The sequence below is a fragment of the Chroicocephalus ridibundus genome, chromosome 2 (assembly GCF_963924245.1).
Source record: "Chroicocephalus ridibundus chromosome 2, bChrRid1.1, whole genome shotgun sequence".
Classification (NCBI taxonomy): domain Eukaryota; kingdom Metazoa; phylum Chordata; class Aves; order Charadriiformes; family Laridae; genus Chroicocephalus; species Chroicocephalus ridibundus.
In genome coordinates, this window is record NC_086285.1 from 114,654,278 (window position 1) to 114,676,915 (window position 22,638).

Sequence of the window (22,638 nt, forward strand, 5' to 3'; positions counted from 1 at the left end):
TACTGATTGCCAAATGTAAGACATTTATTCCCCCTCCTCCTTTAGATGTTAACCAAGCACTGCTAAACTAACTTCAGCTAAACCGCTGTAATGTATCAGAGATATTTTTATATTAACAGATGTTCTTCACTAATGCGACTTTAAAAGTAACTGTAACTGCCAAATTCGTGTTTGGCCAGTAACCTTTATTTTAAGAACTGGGGTGAGTTTCTACTGAGTTTCTAATGGTCTATCAACCAATTCACTTCTCTTTAAAGGTGAGGATTTAATTTGAACAAAATATCTTACTAGTTTCACCCATTAGGTAATGCTAATTTAATCAGCAATATTGCTTGAGGGGGGCTGTAAGTCATTAAATGTATTCCAGTAAAAGGACTTTAAAAAAATCCCTAACTAAAAAGGCATTACATCTGAAAAGTCTGTTGGACGCAAATAGACAAAGGAAAAAAGTTTTTGCTTTCTATACATAATTATGGCTCTGAATGTGCTCAATCAATTACAACTATCCAATCTCCAAAATTCTTTCCTTTAAACAGAAACACATATAGAAAGACATATCTAATTACCCTGTATAACATAAATATTAGGTTAGTCTAAAATTTTGTTAATTATTTGACATGAAAGCAAAACTGAGCTTGGCAGTCAGGCAGAATTCGAGATGTCTTTCTTGTACAGTGCAGCAAAAAACAGGGGAGGAGAAAAGAAACTTCTATTAACAAGTTCAAAAGAAGGAGTCCATGTTAACTACTCCACTGTGAACCATCACAGACATTTCAACATAAAATATTAGCATGAGATAAAAAAAGAACAAAAAACGCGAGCAGCCCCCCTCAAAAATACATGTAATACTACTTTTTACAGTTGCCACAATTCAATGGCATTAAGAGAGTGACAGTAGCTGAGGCTACAGATCTCCCTTGCCTGACTTCAATCCAGAGACCTAGAGCCCACTATGTTCAGGGCTTGGCATACCAAGTGTGGCCAAAATATGTCCGTGCTACCTGAGGAACCAGGACCATCGCTAGCCCTGCTGAAAATGCTGTTTTGCCCTTACTTGCACAGGTCTGAATGGTTGCAACGAGTGCAAGGTAGCGGAGACTCAGGCCCCCGAAGGCACTTTTATCTGCTTGGGAAACGGGCATAAACATCTTCAAACACAAATGCCTTCACGAGCCTGAATGAGGTTCCTTCTTGCTTTCAAGATCAAGGCTTTTATCAAGATTTAGAAATTTCTGGTTTCCCCAGCACTGTCCAAACAAGATATACCCAGACCCATGGATTCCATGGATGGCAACACAGAAAAGAACAGTTCTTCAGGGCCAGCCGTCACCTGCCTTTTCCAGCTTTTCTTTCTCACTCCCCCTCACACTTGCAGAAATCCAGCCGGGAAGCCCGAGGACACCAGCCGTGTGACAATGTCACAGGTTTCATGTAGTCCTGTGAGATGGTTATCTGAGAGTTATTTCCTCTTGCAACACTCTCTCTTGCATCAAAGCACTTCGGCTCCCTGTTATTTGTGTAACAACTGGTGCCGACGCCAGTGCCAGAGGTTTCACCAGCAGGGCTTTTTTGGTATTGGCAAGACAGGAGAAAAATGCTGATTATGACTAATAGAAAGTGCTGGATCAGAGAGAGGAAAACTTCAAGATATTTGATAAGAGATGGTTTTTCAAAAAGGCTTTCCTGGCAGCACTGTCAAAGCTGCAGGAACAGCCTCCTTTCCTAGCTGTCACAACTGGGGGCAGCAGTCTTTGGATGCTCTGATGGACGAGTGTTTCACGTGGCCCTGGTTCTTGTTTTTCTGCAGATTTGTCTGAGCTGAGAGGGCAACTTATGTCTTATAGGATATGCGTTATTAACTTACTTAGCTGTGGGTTATGGCAGATGGGAAAAAGCATGTGTTTTAAAGGCAGGGCAGTGAAATCTGACAATGTCCCCCACACAGGACACATACAAGTGTTGTCTGGTGAAGACGCCCCTTACCCCGAGTCCCTCTTTGCAGGACTGTAGGTGCGAGAGACCTGCCAGGAAATCCCACGGGGCTGTGTTTTGGGAGGGCTGCTGTGCTGTGTGTAGCATTCTGGCCCAATTCCAGCGTACATTAAGGCCTTTTTACAGTACTCGTGAAATTTCAGGCTGCTGCTTACACCACCTCTGCTCACTTGTGTTTGTTTCTGTGCCCAGTGAAAATGTTGTTGTTGTTGTTGTTGTTGTTATTATTATTATTATTATTATTATGCACTGGAGGTGTGAGTCAGAAACAAAAGCCTCCTGGGTGCTGTGCTTTGTACCAGCTACACTGAAAAATGTTGTTTACCATCAAGAGCGTGCAGCCCACCTCTGCCCATGCGGAGCGCTGTGCTCCCTGGCCTTGTCCTGATTGCAGTTTGGGCAGAAAATGTCATTTTATACCCCTAAGATAGCTACATTTCAGAGGTGGAATTGCTTCTTTCTCACTACATAAACTCAGAAAGTTAGGGATATAAGAAAAAGCATAACAATAACAACAAAAAGTCAGAGTCTTTCCCATATTCAATTACAAGGCAATTTTAAAGCTGCTGTCTTGGGTCCTACGAGACATAGTGCTCTGGTCCAGGGAAGAATTATTTCTAGCCTCAGAGGGTAAGGACATATGTGTGGACATACAAGGCCTTAATCTAATCAGTGATTCAGGACTATACTGTGTTTTTTTTTCAGGCCCTAGGCCAATTTTATAATGGAGGAAAAGAGGTAAATATTTCCTTTATTTTTGCTTTTCTTTCTGGCAGGCTGCTTAGAGAATATAGCAGCTGTTTGAAGATGGAGCCAGAGGCTTGCAATGCTGGTAAAGTTTTGTTGTGGGGGAAGCTGAGAGCGAGGGAGGGGTGGTGTTACTAGGGAGTGGGGTTTTCCACGTCGCTAAAATGCTGGGTGTCACCACTTTGGTTCCACAGCTGATGCACGCCGCACACACGCGTACATGTACGGATGCACAAATGGGTACGGAGCATGGGAGAGACCATGCCATGGAGAACGTGTACACCTCAAGGATTTTTAAAGCACTGAGTAATGATCAGCTGATAGGGGAATTATGCAGCCTGACCCTGAAACTAAAACCTTGAACAGATTTGCCATGACAGCAGAAAGTGTCTCTGCTTGCTTTGTCATCCTTTTCTCATTACAGTCTTCAGACTGGTTACAGATCTGGCTATAAAATTTGAAAATTTGCTTAGGAACTGTAATTTACAGCTCCTCTTTGCAAACCTTCACTGTTATTGGGAAGAGATGGAAGTTGAGTGCATGGAAGGTACACTTCGTGGTGACAGCCGCATTTAGAGTTATCGACTTGAAGTATTTCATACAGTGTACCCTGTCAGGCGCACCATGAGTCCTGGTTTTCTAGGGATTTCTGTGATTTGATTTAACAGCCCATTGCCCCTTTGGAATATATGCTGTGAATGTGTGAGAATTTATTACACGCTATCCCTTCTCCTTTGAAGTTTTTCTTTTTAACAGTTTGAGCAAAACGAGTTTTGAATAACTCCAGGTAGGACCTCAGTTCAAGCTGAAATAGTGTCCTCTGGAGTTTCCTCAGAGGTCAGTGGTCTATACTGGAGTTCCCACAGTGTGCAACCAGCGTTCTAACCCTGCTTGGCACTGACAATTCAGAATAATAAAGAAAAAATACGAGGGATGGAGTGGGGTAGGGAAGGAAAATATTGGTCAGAAGTGCCAGGGCTCAGAGCTGGAATGAGTTTTTTTCTACAAACCAGAAAAATTGAGCAAGGGCTGATTCCGGTGAGGGGCTCAGCATGTTGGCCACAATCCAATAAAGCACTTAATGTTAAACGTGCTCTGGAGAGTGCCATTGGGAACGGCCTGAGCACTAAGTACCCAGCAGGATCAAGCTCCAAATGGGGACCAGACATAAGCCAGATGGCATTATGTTAGCTTTGCCATATTAATAAGCTCTTTAGTTTGCATTTTAATCACTTTCTCTCTTATTTTCCCCTTTCTTGCTTTACCTTTTCTATAAAACAATCCATACATGCACTGGGAGAGGAAGGCAATGTACTGAAATTGTCTCTTATCACCTTTTCAGAAGCATGGAGTTAAAGAAAGAACCGGGAAAACTGCCGCTTGTTTTTAACACAAGTCTGACTTTATCAGCAGTGCTTGGACGAGCACCATTAGGAGTATGGGGCTGCTGAAGGAAGAAAAATGCTGACTCTGTCTCTCAATTCGCTCTTCACATGTGTGTGGTGAGTGTGCCATCGTGTTTGAGAGCATCAGTGCCTGCATCAGAGGTTATTCTGATGTTTTAGCTGGGAATGGAGGGGGACAGGTAGGACGGCTGAGCAGGGACAGCAGGAGATGGCTTTTTGCCTGTCATAAGCTAAGTTCAAACTGAAGTGAATCTGCTGCCATATAGCGCTGAGTACTCACAAATCCACCGAGGTCACCTGCCAGAAGCCAGTGGGAAGAAAATAAAACCCTAGTTGCTGCTTTGTTTTTTTAAACAAGCCCTGGCTTTCCACTTCTTCCTTTCCAGCGCAGTTACAACTATCTCCAGAACTTCCTCAGACCTGTGACTCGTGCAGATGCCAGCTTTTACATGGATGTTTTTGAAACCAAGCGCTGCCTGACTGGAAGCTGTCCTAGCTGGAGCCGCTTTCCTGCAGGGAGGGCACGGCGAGCAGCTGAGATGGGACACTTGCCTCTGCCTCTGTGCTGCTGGCACTGCTGACTCTCAAGACAGGCTGTAGCCATCACTTCTGCTGGAGCTGTGCATGCATGTGGGTTGTGCAGTGGGACTGAAGAGGAAATTTCTGTGATCATTTTAGCATTTGGGCAACTGGAAAAGGAGCTGACAGAGGCGCCAGGCCTTTGCTGTCAATGACTGCATTAATCTTCTCCTGGCCTTGGAGAGAAATTTTAGATGAACTTAGCACATGTTCTTAAAGAGGTTTCTCTCTCAGTTATTTGTGCTGTGGATCCTGCACTGATGAATGATAATGCCAGTGAAATGGCCAATATAAATCAAACTTTGCTCGATAATCATTTTAGTGAGGATGCTTGTTGCTGTGTAGTTATTTAAAAAGTTGACAGTTGGCTACCATGGCCCAGAACTTTGGAGACATGTGGATGGAAAAAATTTTTTTTTTCCTATCTTAGAAGGTGGTGGCGGGGACAGAAGGAAGCACTAATGCCCCTGTTTTCATATCTGTGTATCACCCAAGTAAATTTTTTTTTCTTAGTTGTAGTTATGGAGTTATTTTGGTCCAGAGGAAAGAGTTTCAGATGCATATAATTTTAAGAACTAAGACAAATAATTTTATTGCTACTGCTGGTAAAGTTCATGGTTGACAACCAAGCTATATTTATCATGTGAAAGTTTAGTTCATGGCAAATGTGTCATAATTCAGAGTTATTCTGCCATGAAAGAAGTCAAAGCCTAGTTAAGCTACTTTTTTTTGCCCTGTGCTAAGAGCAGGTCCCTGGACAGTTACAAAAGCTCACATTGGAAGTGGTGGCTTGTTAAGTCATCGCAACTTGCTTGTGTTTCTGAGTCCTAACAGACTAGGAGGGAATGAAAAGTTTGGAGATAGCTGACTAGCAGACAGTAGCTATGAGCTTGGTGGGAATTTGACAATAATTTCTGATCAAACAAGGAACAAACTAAACTAAGCTATTTTCTATTTATGAACTTTCTATTCCTTTCAAGTTTCCTCCAGAAAATGCTCACATAGATGCAGTTGTCACAGCTCCGGGAGGTACATGAGTCTGTGGGCAGTGATTTTGTTTGGTTTTCCTACACTTTCTGTCCATATGTTGGCCATAAGCAGAGCTACAGTTTAGAAAATTGACAGAGAAGGTTTTCCGGCCTCACTGTAACAATTTGAGACAATGATCTGAGCTGGAAGGTGGGTCAGGAGGACCCCAGAGCATCCTCTGGCACATAGAATCGTAGAATGGTTTGGGTTGGAAGCGACCTTTAGAGGTCATGTAGTCCAAACCCATGCAATGAGTGGGGACATCTTCAACTAGATCAGGTGTCTCAGAGCCCCATCCGACCTGACCTTGAATGTTTCCAGGGATGGGGCATCTACCACCTCTCTGGGCAACCTGTTCCAGTGTTTTACCACCCTCATTGTAAAAAATTTCTTCCCTATATCTAGTCTAAATCTACCCTCCTTTACTTTAAAACCGTTAGCCCTTGTCCTATCGCAACAGGCCCTGCTAAAAAGCTTGTCCCCATCTCTCCTTTAAGTACTGGAAGGCTGCAATAAGGTGTCCCCAGAGCTAAACAACCCCAACAGTCAACCTCATCATCCCACAGTCAAGCTTAGAAGTCACTTGAGTCTGTCCTTCACGAGCAACTGAACAACACAATTAATTCCCCCAGGTGTTCCTCTGTGACAAAAGTACAATTCAACAATTTTATATAGAATATTTCTATATGAAACAGAATTTGAATAATAATATGTGAATCAGGCCTGGCGAACACTGCATGAAACACAGGGAAAGTGCTAGTAAGAACAGATTTATGATAAAGTTTTTGTCCAGCAAAAGTTAGACAACTACAGCAACTCAAAGCAGCCACATGGTTGCTTTTGTTATTTATCTTGTCATTAGGGTTAAAACCAGCCCATCCATCAAAAGGTGTTCAAAGTGCTTAGAAACAGAGGAAATCAGAAAATTTTCTATGGTACAGACAGGAGTGTATAAGTCAAGAATTTCCTCTCAAGATATTATCTGGTTGTTTTTTTCATGCAAAATAAACTGATTTCATTTTTGTTAGGCAAACATTGGATCACAGCATGAATCACAGCTAACCAAGAAGCTACTCTCTTATCATAATTTCCAGGGAAGCAGCACTTTCCTATTTACATATTGTATAGGATAATAGTCAGAACTCAAATACAGTGTAATACATAATTTGACCTTAAGCATTTCAAGGGTTGCATGAAAGAAATGTAAAGACTTGACCTTTCAAAAAAGTTCTCCCACCATATCTGGTATGAATGTGTATTTTTTTCCACTTTCTTTGTTGAAATGCCTAGTGACATCAGTGTGTTTCAGTTACTTGTTTAGACTTCTGAGTAACTATTTTGATTTCAACAATCAGTATTTAATATTCTAGTCACAGACTTTCGTTTCCACATAATGCAATTACAGAACTTTTCAACTGCTTTGATTTCAACAAATGCATGATTAAATCAGTAATTTAAATAAAGTACCACATCAAAACTTATTTCAGAAGTCAAGATTCATTTAAAATAAGCTTCAATGAAAGAGTTTTGCATGATCTTTCATCTACTTCCATCACAGTTTTGATCTATCTTTCAGTTCACTACTTAGAAATGGAAGACTGCATCTACTCAGCAAGGTTTCTTCCAATGCTGTCAAAATTTTTCAAAGAATGACTAGGCAAGTTTTGTTTGATGACAAGACGAATGCAAAAAAAAAATGCATGGTTGTCAGAAAAGCAGATTTTAGATGTTTTCTTTTTTATTTATGTACTTTCTATTTCCTTAACTAACTGACACTATATCCTTAAATTCTTGGTTTTCTCTCAAGTTCCTTTAGATTCTTTTAATGATTGGAAGATTCCTTTGTTAGAGTTGTGATTGGGTGCTGTATTATTTTATTTTATCTTTACATTAGCTACACATTCTGAAAATATAGATAGGATGACATAAATCTCCAACAATCTTCTTATCTTAGGCACCTAAAAATTATTTTTATGTTAATTAAAATTTATGTCTATGATCAAAATCAATTCAATGATTCATCCTTAGAAGGCACAACATCAACTTCAAAGGCCAACATACCTTTCTCGTTCTCAAAATCCTAATTGCAAAACCACAAAAGAGCAACTCATCAAAATTCAAAAGTAATATCGAAAGCATCGAGAATATCACAGATAGAGGAAAAAATCCCACAGTTTGATACTTACAGAATTTCTTAAAATCTAGCCACTTCTTTCCAGATGCTGGCCAGGGGACAGCTGTGCATGAGGCAGACACAAACAGTACATCCTTTTTTCACCTGTCCTCGCAGCTATTTGAAGTCTGCTAAAGAGCAAACTTCTGAGCAGTTACACAACGACAAAATAAAATGAAGGAGAAACACATACATGATTTTGCATCAGCTCTTTTGCTTTCTGCACAGCAATTCCCATGAAGATTGCAATGTAGAATATTTTTTTTTGCTGTTAGTATTGCTCACTTTGAGTTTTTATAGCTGCTTGGAGATCTACATCATTGTATTTGATTTCAGCTAATCAAGCATAGAAATGAACAGGAATGCAGACACACAGCACTGTAAAAAACACAGAAGGAAGTTTTTTCAAACAAAATGCCTCTATTAGGCAGCGGTTCCAGTGATGCAATCAGAATAGGAAGGAAAGTCTGTGTTGTTTCATTGTTTTGTTTGGATTTTGGGGTCCAGTGCTAACTTGTGATAATATTTCCATGTGTAAGTATATTTCTCTGAGAGCAATCCAAAAGAGTGACTATGATGAATTTAATAGGAAAAATATCCCATTGAACTTGCTAAGTTTTTCCATCATGAGTGACCATTACAGAGTTACCCCACTCAATTATCTTTCCTGTGTAGTTCATTAGCTTTTGGCTAAGTTTACTGTATTTTATCAATGTCCAATGAATGCACAAAGTGGATTCAGAGAAATTCAATAACTGATTCATCCCTGTGAGGAATTTAAGAGTTTTTAAATAAGAGAACAGAGTGAATAGCATAAATGACCAAAAAGAAGCATTGCACATATATCAAGGATATAGACTTGGTTGCAAGGACATCTAGATCTTTAGAGACAAGCCCAAAGCCAACTGCTGCCAAGAGGAGTTTTGGATCTGACCTTAAATGTTGTGAGATGTCAATTACATTCGTAATCCAAAGATTCAACTCTCTATAACCTCCACAGTTCAACAGTTAAAACAAACACGTCCTCTCTACAGACATGACTTATCTGATCGGCCCATCACACCACGTAATTCTAAACAGGATTTTCCAGGTGGCATGTACAGAGCACTGTGTCATCTCTCTGGCTTTAGGTAGCATGGTTTAAATGTGAGAAAGGCCAATGGTGGCAGAAAAATTAGCTTAAGCAAACAGGATTTTTCCTTACATCTCCCAAACAGTAAATGCACAGCAGCAGTTTTGCAAAGTGAGCAAATTCTTTTCATCAAATGTAAAATTGATATTGAAGATTAAGAAGTTTCCTCCCCTTTTGTAAGAATATGTCTCTCCTCTCAGCATGCTAAGTATGTGTTGTTCACTGTTTATCTCTGAGGCCTACTCATCGCTTTCAAGGCATCTTCAGAAGATGCTAGATTTTGTCGGCTGTAACTATAGGTCTATTATAGGGCAGACTATTATAGGGCATTTTATAGGTTGTCACAAGTGATGGAAAAGTGGTATTAAGTTTTTAACTAAATATAGGTCACAGAAAAGCACAGAAAAATAAATACTGAGCTTATTATCTTCAGCTATACCTGTTGCTTAAGTATATTGACATCAGTGAATGTTGTAAGACCTTGTGAAGATGGCCAAGGCCATAAATATGCATTTTCTGTAAAGATATCAGAAAAACTCTTCCCGCTATCTATTATTTTCCTGTCTCTTTCTGTTACCTGATGCAAACTGCTTTACTTAATTTCAAAGATGAATCCAATACTAAGTTTAAATTTATTTGAATTCTTCAAAGATTGCTCGTCAAGCGTTATTGCTACTGCCATGTCCAGTGAATTCATGGGATGTGGCTATCTGCGGGCTTTAAGGTAGCTCCACAGATGCATATCATTTTAGCGTTGGCTTCATTTCTATTGTTGCGCATCCTGAGCTCTTCTTTGGTTTGGATGAAATAGAAAATCTGTCCCAGTGATGGAAACTCATCACCAATAGTCTCAAAGGAGGTAACTTAATCTAGCCGTCCACTCGACTGATATAATTAGGAATGCACTTTGTCAGCCTTTGAGGGTTTAACTACAGCTGGCTGGGTTCAAGACAGTCTCAGAGAAACCAATCTGTTCTTAGTAACACCATCTCCTTCACAGAATTACAGACATACTTTCAGCATATATACCCAGCTAACTGCTGAACGATGTTTTTCCACCCACTTCTGCAGTGGTCAATGTCTTTTTCAGCATAACTGGAACCCTGGATCAATGCCATGAAATGATTCAGAAACCAAAGGCTGAACTGACAGCTCAAGAATAAAGGTTATGAACCTTATTTACAGTGCTTGAATGTCGTTCAATTCAGCCTCTGAGCATCATCATATTTCTCATCCAGCTGATGAGATTTAATTAGAAAAGAGATTCTAATGGATATTCAGAACGGCCTATTTATTGTTTAAGAAATAAAAGGTATTTTAGGCTCTATTCTCTAGGAAATCAGAACTCTAGTCTTCACACGGATTAGCTAAATCAGGGGCGAAAAGTCTAACCAAATAAAAATTTAAAATCTTCTTTAAATTTATTCATCCAGACTAGTTGTGGATCCCTGCTGTACCCTGGACTCTTCTGCTGGAGTCTGCAGGGATTCGGATGATTAATACCTTCGTAGTATTGTCAATAAGCTTTTCTAACTGAATATCACAAACACCACTCCTTTTTCATGTGCTTCGTTCTGGTCGGTATCTGATTTGCACGAATGAAGGAGATACTCTGTTATGGTTCAGGTAAGTTGGACAAAGTTTCCCCTCCAGCCTGCAAAATATTTGAGAAAAATGCAGTATAGCTTTCCACTTACTTACTTTAAACATCTAGACTGAAAATACCCAGCCTAACCTATTAATCATCAGAGTGGCCTGTTCAGAAAAAAACGTACCCTTTTTTTTGTCTTATCAGTCCTGAAGCATTAGTCTAAACACTTTGAATTCCAGCCTTCAAGGTTCCACCTACAGTCGTGTCAGCGGGCTGGGCACAGGCTCCCCCGGGCCAGAAGCCCTACAGGCTGCAGAACACAGTGCTGCGCCTGCTCATCGGCTTGGGCAAAATGCTCTAATGTCACTGTTCAGCTTCTGGACACAGCCAAAGGGAGGTTGGATTTGCTTGAGGCCACCCCATAAAAAGATATTCTGAATTCCTGTGCTGTAATCATTATGTGGTGGTTGTGAAATTCACTAAAGCCATGGATATTTTACCTTGCTCTTAAACCTTATGGTGTCAAATAGATTTTTTTTTTTAATTATTTATTCATTGCTTTGTTTGTTTCCTTTTTGCCTGTAATATAGATTTTCAATAGGTGTCAGAATACAGACAACACAGCTGGGCCTTAAATACTGACTGTACATAAATTTCAGTATCCTGTGTGTGACAGCAAAAAAAAAGGACTGTATTGCTGATAAAACAGCAATACACCTCCTTCTTGCTTCAGTAAGTCTCCATGTAAGTAGGAGATTAACTCTGAAAAGTACAAGTTACTGTATATTTCAGAATTCTTGATAGCACTAACAGTGTTAATTATAGACATCCTCATTACCCATATGAATATCATACTCCATGTTAGAATCTGGAAAGGGAAAATGAGCCTCCAAGGACATCCTATGACAATAAACGCCCTGTACAAATAGGCGATTAGTTACAACTAGAGTGACTCATTGTTGCATGGCATGTAATGTAATTAACTGCAGATTTACTTGTGTTCAGCGTAGACTGAGGCAAGTTGCTTTGGTTTGCATGGTCTCATGCATTGCTGAGTGTGGCACAGTTAACTTCAGGCCTGGCGTAGCTAAGCTGTATAAAAAAGCTTCAGTAGTTAAGAAAAGCCATAAGAGCTGGAGTCCATTAAGGATGAAATGCACCTTGACCACACAAAAGAGCTGCAGAGTTGATGTCCCTCCCAAAAATCTGTGGTGTGCTTCCTAAATGCAGAACATGGAGGTCCTGTGTCTTAAAGAAGGCTTTTCAAAGATAGACATAGTAGGTTCCTTTGTTTGTTTATTTTTAATTGTCATTCTTTGTCAGAGGCAATGGATGGCTTGAAGAAATATGCTAGAGGAAGATTCCAGCTAATTTTTGACTTATGGGCTAAGTCATTCTAATGTTTTCCATATGTTCCATGAATTGCCAATGACACATGTGTAACCTTAAGCTTCATGCTCCATCTATGGACTTGTGCATATTGTACACACGCTTGTAAATAAGAATAAATTTATACTTCCAGAAACTTCACATTTCTGTAATGTCATCCTTAAATCCTCATGGTTTAATTGTTTTTGTTAATTGAAAAAGAGAAGGAGGGAAGGAGGGAAGAAAGCAAGCAAGCAAGGCAGCATCAAAGGATTGCAGCGGATCACTGGGGATTGTGGGGAAATGCATCCTCTGAGTGGAAGATGTAAGAAGGACCTTACACAAGGCGGACACAATTGTTTCAGCAGGAGACTAAAGACTCCCACATATTTAAAAGGCCCCTCTCCTGTGCTTGGCCAGCTGTCCCTGCTTCCTTCTGCCCACCCTCTCTCCAAAAGGGAGCACTTTCAATGTGAAATCCTGCTGCAGCCTGAGTACAAAGGCTTCCCTTGTCTCTGTTCATCAGGATAAGCTTGCTGTTTCCTTTCACTTCCTTGCACATGCATGATCTGGGCACCATCTGGCCCAGAAATGGCCAAGGACAGCCAAGCCTGCAAAATACCTTCAGAGAATGCCCCACTCCATGTTTCACCTGTAACCACTGCAAAGATTTTATATTGACCTCTGCTACATCCAGACAAATACGTAGAACTCGAATTTACAAAATATTCAAATAAAGGAGGGAAATATTACAAAAGGAAGACAGGCCTAGTCACCATTATGTTTTACTTATCTAAGATTTCATACTGATGTCTTATTCTGCAAGAATCCTATTAAATAGGAAGCAAACCTGAGCTGAGAAAAAGAGAGAGCGTAATCAGATTGTGTCTTGTAAGCAAGGTTATTGACAACAAATCTTAATTCTGATGGCTTGATCCCATTTTCACTGAATTCAGAGGTAAAACTTCCATTACTACACCTAAGTATCCATTAACTCAGTCCATGTGCATAAACAAGGCTCATATCCCACTTCACATTCCACTGCAGGATTTATTATTGACCTTTTATTAGACTAGAATATAAAAAAGACAGAGCATTTCTTTTTAGAGTGAATGCTACAACTACACAGTTCTTGCTCTCATACTAATGTTAACCTTAAAAAGGATCTGACATTCTCACTTTTAGATTCCCTTTTGACCACTAGGTATGATAATCACTCGGACAGAAAATAGGCCTGGATGATATTTTGAGCTGAGATTTAATTAGCCAGAGAAAGAGAAACTGATGGGGAGGAGGCTCTTCACCACCAAACCCAGAGTTTGCATAGACAAACCCAGAATCTGGATAACTGCAGACTCTCTGCAAGGGCGTAGTTAGCAAGGAACATACTACTCAGTGAAATGAATTCAGGCCTTGTATAAATTTATCATTCCCTGTCCAAATCTGTCCATTGTGAAGCTAGTATTATTCTGATTACCTGTAGTAAAATATGAGGACTTACAGCACTAGAGCTTCTTCCATCTCTGGTAGCAAACTGTGAGAGTGACCCGGTGTCTAATTTAGCCCACAGATGTTTAAAACACAGTTGCCCAGCTAGCCTCTTGCTTTACTTGGCTTTCAGCTAGTAAATGATGTCAACTCACCTGGACTTCTACATCCAATATAGGTTTTCAATATATACTGCCTTCCGTCTCTCTGAGTTAGTAGGGCTCTTCTACCCTCCACAAAAAGGCTTATGGTCATTATTTTGCTCATTATATACCCAGAGCAACTTCTACAGAAAAAAATGCTATAAAAGGCTTGTATAGTCCTCAGGTAGAAATTCAATAACGGCAACACTTAGTAGCAGAGATTTCTGTCTCTCCTTTGTTCAGCTTTCTTCTAAACATCCAGCGTAGGTCCATCCTAAACTGGATGATTTCGTACATCTGAAAATCCCACAGGCTTACAGCAGTCGAGTATTACTCATAGCATCCTAAATAAGAAAACATAACTGTCTTCAAATGAACAAGCTGATAATAGGCTCCCTGCTCCAGTGTTTGTTCCTCTCCTCAGGGACCAGAGGCTCTGGCAGCGTCTGGAAAGTTAACACATACAGACAGGGGAAGAAGCGAATTACAAAGATGAGGGATCCCTCACAGAGCATCAGTCTTTCCCTTGCATTAATTACAAGGGATGCCAATGCAAGCAGTTTAGCTCTGCTAAAATAGTCCTTCAGGGTAATGGGGGCTCTTTTTCAAACAACCTGTCTTTTAAACCATTTCAGCTTTTGTCTTCAAAATCACCACTTAAATGCCATTACAAGACCCATTGCCACATGTGTCTGATGGGACTCGGGGGTCAGCTATAAATGGCCCCACCACACGATGTCTTTTGGGAGATGTTTCTTTTCTCACTCCAACTCCTTTTATAGAATCATAGAATGGTTTGGGTTGGAAGGGACCTTAAAGATCATCTAGTTCCAACCCCCCTGCCATGGGCAGGGACACCTCCCACTAGACCAGGTTGCTCAGAGCCCCATCCAGCCTGGCCGTAAAATCTTCCAGGGATGGGGCTTCCACCACCTCTCTGGGCAGCCTGTTCCAGTGTCTCACCACCCTCATGGTGAAGAACTTCTTCCTAATGCCCAGTCTGAATCGTCCCATCTCTGGTTTTAATTCAATCCCTCCAGCCGTACCATTACTCGACATCCTAAAAAGTCCCTCACCAGCTTTCTTGTAGGCCCCCTTAAGATACTGGTAGGCCACTATAAGGTCTCCTTGGAGCCTTCTTTTCTTCAGACTGAACAACCCCAACTCTCTCAGTCTGTCCTCATAGGAGAGGTGCTCCAGCCCTCTGATCACCCTCGTGGCCCTTCTCTGGACATGTTCCAGCACGTCCATATCTTTCTTGTAGTAGGGGCTCCAGAATTGGACACAGTACTCCAGGTGGGGTCTCACGAGAGTGGAGTAGAGGGGGAGAATCACCTCCCTCGACCTGCTGGACGCACTTTTCTTGATGCAGCCCAGGATACGATTGGCTTTCTGGGCTGCTAGTGCACACTGACGGCTCATGTTGAGCCTCTCGTCTACCAGCATCGCCAAGTCCTTTTCTTCAGGGCTGCTCTCAAGCCAGTCACTGCCCAGCCTATATCGGTGCTTGGGATTGCCCCGACCCAGATGGAGGACCTTGCACTTGGTCTTGTTGAACTTCATGAGGTTGGCATGGGCCCATCTCTCCAGCCTGTCAAGGACCCTCTGGATGGCATCCCTTCCCTCCAGCGTGTCAGCCGCCCCACACAGCTTGGTGTCATCAGCAAACTTGCTGAGGGTGCACTCTGTGCCACTGCCCATGTCGCTGATGAAGATGTTAAACAAAACCGGTCCCAGTACTGATCCTTGAGGGACTCCACTTGTCACTGGCCTCCGCTTGGACATGGACCCATTGACAGTCACTCTTTGGGTGCGGCCGTCAAGCCAGTTCTTTATCCACTGGGTTGTCAGTCCATCAAACCCATATTTTATCAGCTTGGAGACCAGGATGTCATGTGGGACAGTGTCAAACTTTTGCACACAAAAGGAGAATCAAGTCATATATCTGTGAAGGTGGTCCTTTTTCTGTCCTCCTTTGCTCCCCTCTTCCTTCCATCCCTTTCTGAGTCCCTGGCACATACAATAGGACTTGGAAGACCACAGTGGAGACTGTTTCCACTGAGAGAGAAAGAAGGAGGCAGGCAAAGGAGCTAAAATCCTGCAGAGGATGCCTGGCTTCAGTCACCAGCTTGAGACGTGACTCTGGACACTCTTCTCCTGGTTCCCCTCCTGTGCTCTTTTAATACACCCACCACAGTGGTACCTGAAGGCTGCACAGAACACGGTCCCACCCTGAGGGTGGATGTGCTGCCTGCCAGCCTTACTCTGCTGTGCTGCCTACCCAGCTGCAGCAAAGCACTGCAGTGGCCCAAGTGGCTGCTAATACTGTGGTTAGCCAAAATCCAGGATGTTAACTTGATTGTTTGCTGTGGATACTCCGCACTATTTCAGGATGTGATTCTATATTTGTACAGCACTAACCAGATGCTTTTCGGATACTGTCCTAGCTAGGACTTTTGGTAGTCTTTCTTAGTTGTGTGTTGCAGTTCCTACCACTGCACTTTTTCCACACATTTACACTGAATTATTTTGATCTTCTGTGCCAAAATAACACTTTACAGTTCGTGATTCCTGGCTGTTCGTTGTGCCAGTGCTGTCAGTCTGCCAGATGCAATCTGAAGGTGTCTGTGTAGGGCACGCAGGGCTCTCAGGTCCTACATTTTTTTTGCGGGCAGCTCCAACCGTCATGTAACCAGAGATAAGTGACTTAGTTAAAAATGAATGGGGCAGCTGGCTAAACGCTCAACCAAACAAAATGATCAAAGGGACAGTGCCAGATGTTTTCCATCAGCTCTACATATGGAGGTACCAGGGAGAGCAGCAGGAGCACCAAACTAAAAAGAAACCAGAGAAGCCAACTCTAGTTTCAACCATAACATGAGGAACTGGCTATAAATACTGCATTCCTCAGTGAGGCTCCCAGAGGACATTTTGTAGGTATTTCTAAAACCTACAGGAAAAACGTGTCTACCATTGTCTGGCTTATTTATACGCATCCTCCCAGTAAATATTTTATTAAGAATCACCATTCCTCACATCTATAAAAATATACTTTAAAAAAATCATATTTTAGAAAGCTGCTAGAGATAATAAAAATTGTTTTTTCCACAAGATACATTTTTTGCCCAACCTGTGCCAATACAGTCTTTTCCTAGACTACTGTTTTATGGGGTTTTCTTTTACCACTTACAGTACATTTTAAAATTTTAATTTTATAGGTTTTGAATCCAAGTTACTGCAAGAGGCCCAAGTAATTTCAAGATTTACTGTGGTAAAGGAGCCAGCTTTTTATTTTTGTCTTCTGGGGAAGTTTATGGTAGAATGAGATAAACGTTGAAAATAGTTAAGGTTGTTTATCCTGCATCACTTAGAAGACATTCTTGACATCACTTGTATACAACTGAGCAGGGGAGCTGCTCAATCAGCGCTGACAGAAATTAAACCCAGATCACCCAGCCTTGGGGCATACAGACCTTACTTCAGCGTGATAAAATCTGCTTCTGTTGGGATAAAACCTGAACTGCTTATACGGCCCTTCCTGTCACAAGCCAAGTTTTGGTGCATAAAGGCTCCTCCTCCAGTTTTGTCCTTCCAAAGACACAGTCATTATATCAGGACACTTTACCTCATCATGACATATCTCTGTAGTGTCTTGGGGCTTGCAAGAGGGGATGAATATTGCAAAAGGATCTGCTGCTTCCTTGTCCAGTGTAACGACTTTACCATTGGCCCCATATCTGCAAGTCTTAGGGTTGGATCCTGGATCCTGGAAACTACCAGCAGGTAACTCAAGACAACATAGAAACTTCAGAAAAATTTCCTGTTCTTTTTTGGCTTCACAGTTTAGTGTTGTCTGCCTGAAAGTCACTCCCTGACAGTAGGAGGAGGGAGATATGCTGAACATGAAGAGATTGAAACAGCATTTCCCTGAAGCAACTGGAAGTGCCAGACTTGCCCTTGACTAGGGGAGAAGCTAAGATGGGGTCCTGGCTGAGTTGTTCAGTGGTACTGAAATCCATTTTGTCCTTTACCTTTACATAGTATGCCCCTAGGTTTGGTAGTATATATGCTGCTCTTTGCTTGAGTATTGATTATAAAGATGTTTATTCCATGTATAAAAAGCTTCACGTGCCCTTTAAAAGCTGCTCTAAACCCATTCTGCAGGAACAAAGCCTACGAACGGGCTTTTTCTTTCCTCTGATTCTTATCAGTGGCCTAAGAGACTCATGGCAGTGGAAATATCTGTGATTTGCAGTGCAGGATGAGTTCTTTGCTAGTAGATATGCTAGTAACAAACCAGCTGAGGAACTCACCAACTCTCATACTTGAGTCAAGGAAAGCTTGAGCGTGACTCACTTCGGAATGCTTTGTACTCCCCTAATTGCATAATTACCTTAGAGACCTCACTGGCCATTTGGCATAGAGGTCATGCCTGCTTCCTCTGAGCACAGGAATAACTTCTCTTAGCGTCTCCTAGCAGGATAAAAAGGAGATGGGAGGAAGACAGACATATGGCCGTGCCCCTGCTTTTCCCCTGATCCAGGGGCAGTGTTTGTGCACAACTGCAAGTCCTTCATCTCTGAAGTGAGGATGGAAAAGTTACCCATTACTTAACATAAATGAGCACTCCCACCTTTGCACTGAGACAGTATCTGTGTTGAAAGGGATAGTGTGATATTCTGGGGTATTTGGTACTGGTGCTTTTGATAACTGAGTTCTAATAAATGGGATTAAAAAAAAAATGAGGGGGATGCCACAAGCACAGGAATCTTCCCCACTATACTGATATGCCATAGAATTAGTCTGACTGCAAAGCAAAGCAAACAGAGATCTCCCCAACACTTTGTTCTCAAAAGCAATGAAGAAAAAAAGATGTCAATAATATAAATGCTATCAACAATTGCAATCATGCAAAGCAGGTGACAAGTGAAGTGAAGGGACTTGAATGTTCCGTGAGAAAAATGGAAAATGAACTTGCTAGTTGCATTAATGGAATTAAAGGAAGATTTGGCTGGAGAATTCTCCTGGACCTCTAGCAAAATCAACAGCGCAGTTTTCAGGGCTCACCCCATGTGTAGGACTAGTAAAGTAAATAAGTCTGCAAGATGAATGAAAGAAGAAAGATAGAAATGAATGATATAGATAGTTGTGGAGGAGATATTTAAGTATAGCCGTCTTTAGTCTCCCCAGTGCTCTCTTAGTCTTGAGAATGGCTGGAATTTGTGGTCCCTCTTCTTAACCTTTTTATTTATGCTATCCAACAGTAAGTTTGGAAGCTAGAATTCTCCTTTGCAGATTGGTGATGGCATCACTATGTAGTCAAACATTCATCCCACTCTCCCCTTCATTACACCTATCCTTCATTGCACACTGATGCATCTTCCATTTGAAGCAGCTAAAGCACATCTTCTGTCCCTCTTACAGCCCACCAGCTGTTATCCCCTAACTTATAATGGGGTACATATACTCTCCTCCCATTGGGCTTATGAATGAAAATACTTGTGGCTACTATACTTCATGCTGATGTTTTAGTTGCGTGTGTTTTAGATATGCACACAGGATGCCTACCTGACTGGCCCTTAAAGAGTTGCAGATGGATGTGAATCCAAGCGGTTTGATTCACCTAAGTTTATTAGTGTAAACTTTGGTGTCCATGGGCTTCTCAGCTGTGTAATTCGATTGGCAAGAATGTTTTAAGATTACTTTAGAGGTTCATGATGGCTACTTAAATCTTTCCTTCTTTTTTATCAGTGTCTTTTTAAATAGTGGGAAGCAGACCAGTTTAATGTCAGCTGAGGCTGCATTAGCTTCCCCTTTCTGTGAGAAACCTCTGCTTAGAAGGTTCCCAAAGTGAAAGTGTTTGCAAGAAAAAACATAGCTGGGAGACATTCACATCCAAGCCTGGCTCTGGTGAATGGAGCTGTTCTTCTGATACAAAGGGAGCATCACTCTAAAGCAAGAGAAATGTTTTGGGGAGACGAAAGAAAATGAAAGATCTTGATTCCTAAGATGAGAGAGAGAGAGTTGGTCAGCAGTATATCAAATTGAAAGTTCATATCCAACACTGATTTGTTCTCACAGATAGGTATCTGAAGTATGGACTTCATTAGAGCTACATCTAACTAATCAACTGAATTCAGGGGAAAGTCAGGCTCTGGGTCCCAACTGCTTTTGTTATCAAACAAAAAACAGGCAACACCTCTGTTCTCTGCATGCTTTTTTGAATCGTTCTCCTGGAGAGTCAAGGAGTTAGCATGCCATAGTGCGGGTGGCTGCCCTGGGGATCAAGGAACAGCAGACAGAGTCTATAGTAAAGCTTCTTGCATTAGGATGGCGGCAGAGGAAACTATACAGAAAATGCAGTCCAGGAAAGAGTTCTTAGAAGATGAAGTAGGGATTAAGCCAGAGCCTATTTTACCATTTGCTAAAATGCTCAGTGCATTTGCCTTCATGGGTTCTGCATTCCAGAGGACTGCATGCTGGGTTAATAAAATCCCTCTCTCGAACAGGCTTTGGAAACTCAGACGGTCACTGACTGCCCACATGGCAGAATTTGGCTATTGCTATTAGACAGCTGCAGGAAGTTGAGGACAAGAAAGGGGAGACAGCACCAAAATCTTATGGACACAGAGACATGTAGAGAGACACATAGCTTTGCCTCATGGCAGGAGCTTCCAAAATATGTTTCTCATCAAAATGCCAGGATTGTCTTGTGGTTTTTTTTTTTTCATTCAGGAACTGCAATTTGCACTTCTGCTTTTCTTAGGTGATACTTATGTGATTTAAACCCTCACACTCCCTGAGCTTAAGTTTCAAGGGCATTTTAAAACAATTAGCACACCTACAAGAAAATAGCAAAACACCACATTTCCGCTGCTCACAGACTCAAAGGGAGATTGAGTTTAGCATTCTTCCTTGGGGAAGAAATGACATGCTCCCCAGTAACCCAATGCCAAACCACTGCTCTCTGTTGTGAGTAGCAAATGCCATTCTTACTGCGTCTAAAAGCGCAGACTGTGTTTCTTTTCTTAACATGAAATTGTGTATTTTGGTACTGCTCTCAAACAACAGTTTAACAGAACAAAGGAGTTATCTTTATGAGACAGCCAGGGAAATACACAAAGAACAGGAAGATGCAGCTAACCTAAATAATGACATTGAAAACAAAATAGCTATTGGGCTATAAATAAACAATATGAAGTAAATATCATTATTTTTATTAAGAGAAGATGCAGACTTAATTCCTGCCGATAATGACATCTACTGTTTTCTCAGACTTTAGTTCTCATTTTTTTCAGCCAAGCCACAGAATAACATTTCCTACTTTCTTCAACTTTTTGCAGTATGAACTTTCATACCACTTCTTTTGGAGAAAATTGCAAAACCCAGACACGTACGTTTAGGAGAAAGGTCAGATTTTCTAAAACAATAAAATTGCCCAAACTGCTGTTTTTGAACTGTGCAAATACAAGCATTCTTACAGAGCAGGGAAGTAAACATACACACAACTGCATTAATTAAGACAATGCTTAGTTTCCTGCAACCCAAAGTAATTTTCTTATTTAGACTAAGTCTTTAACGATGTGATCTCCCATTGTGTGTACGTGGGTGTGCAAAGCACCAACTGCAATTTCACAAAAAGGCAAGGGCTGGTCCTGATGAGGTGGGTGGATGGGGAAGGCATTAAATAATCCTCTAAACTAAAGCCAGAATCAACTTTCTGAGCACCAGATTCGGCCAGTCACTCCAGCCTTCTCGCTTTCTGTAATACAGTCCTAAAAGACCTCAGCAGAAGCCTGATTCACGTGCTTTTTTTTTTCCTGGGGATTTTCTTGTCGAGTATCTTGGGCAGGAAGCTGGCCTGCTCTGTTGACTTACAGGATTTAAAATAAGCACTCGCGTTTCCCCCTCCCAATCCTGACCAGCGGCACTGGGCTGAATCACTTCCACAGTGGAAGCAAGAAATGTGTGAGAGCAAAGTGCTCATGAAGTGTCCGAGTGATCGGTAAACGCTCTCGGGCTGACATATGGTCAGCAAAACCCACAACCGACCCTGATGAAAAGTCAGGGCATGGTACCGGTCCCCATCCCTCAGGCTTTACCTGCTGGTGGGCGAATGGCTGGGGGGGATGTCCTGCACAAAGTTCTGCTCCATGCCTGGGATCCTGGCCGGGCTGTGGGGATGGTAGGCTGTGAGGACCACGCTGCCCGAGTCCTTCATTTCCATGGTCATAGGCGCATGTCGGCCCCGCTGCCGGTGACAAAGGCAAACAAGGGGTGCCGATGGGCCCCGACGGGAGGACGACTGGTCCTGTCACAAGCAGGAAGGCATGGCCTGGCTCCGTAGCAGCCTCTCACCACCGTTTGCTGTCAGGAGAGCTGTGTAACTGAGACACGGCTCCTCTCCCTGTCAGGAAAGCTGAATTAGCATATATTCAAAAACACCGCCCACAAAACAACCCACGGGGAAGTTACTACGTTCCTAGGAAACTAGAAACCTGAGATAATCCGGCATGGCACCGAACGACCGCCGGGAAAACTTCTGACTCTGTCTTTTTGTTTCTTTTTAAGAGTCAGTTTCTTAATACTCCTCCTGCTCCTGAAATAGGCTCAACTAAGTGAAATTATTTGCCAGTTAAGCAGCAGGACGAGTGGAGAGCACTACTCAAACACAAAACGTGGTTTGGCAGAGCAGGCAGTGACATTTAAACTGCTTACACGAGAGATTCAGAAACAGAGTAGTCTCTGCTCTGTTTAAATAATCAAGGAATCTTGATTTCCTACACGCTGGATCATTTCTGTGGCAGGGAACTGCACTTGCTTTCTCCTGAAAACAGATTAAGTTTTTGTTTTGCCTGATACAGCCGTGTACATAATGAGAAGGGCTCTGGGAAATGAGTGAATTATTTTTACAGTAGCGTGCGTTCATCTGGGGCAATCCCATAAATAAATACACTCCGAGGTACTTGATACTTTTTCATGCTTGTGCT

The 22,638-nt window shown here is 41.8% G+C and overlaps 1 protein-coding gene across 1 annotated transcript in view; it reads right to left on the reverse strand.

Moving 5' to 3' along the window:
- Positions 1–22,034, reverse strand: part of ARHGAP28 (Rho GTPase activating protein 28) — an 81,183-nt gene extending 59,149 nt beyond the window's left edge. The window contains exon 1 of the mRNA XM_063326586.1: positions 21,751–22,034. Coding sequence (XP_063182656.1) covers positions 21,751–21,881 — 131 coding nt within the window. The 5' untranslated portion in view covers positions 21,882–22,034. The remainder of the gene's footprint in view (positions 1–21,750) is intronic.
- Positions 22,035–22,638: the final 604 nt, after the last annotated feature.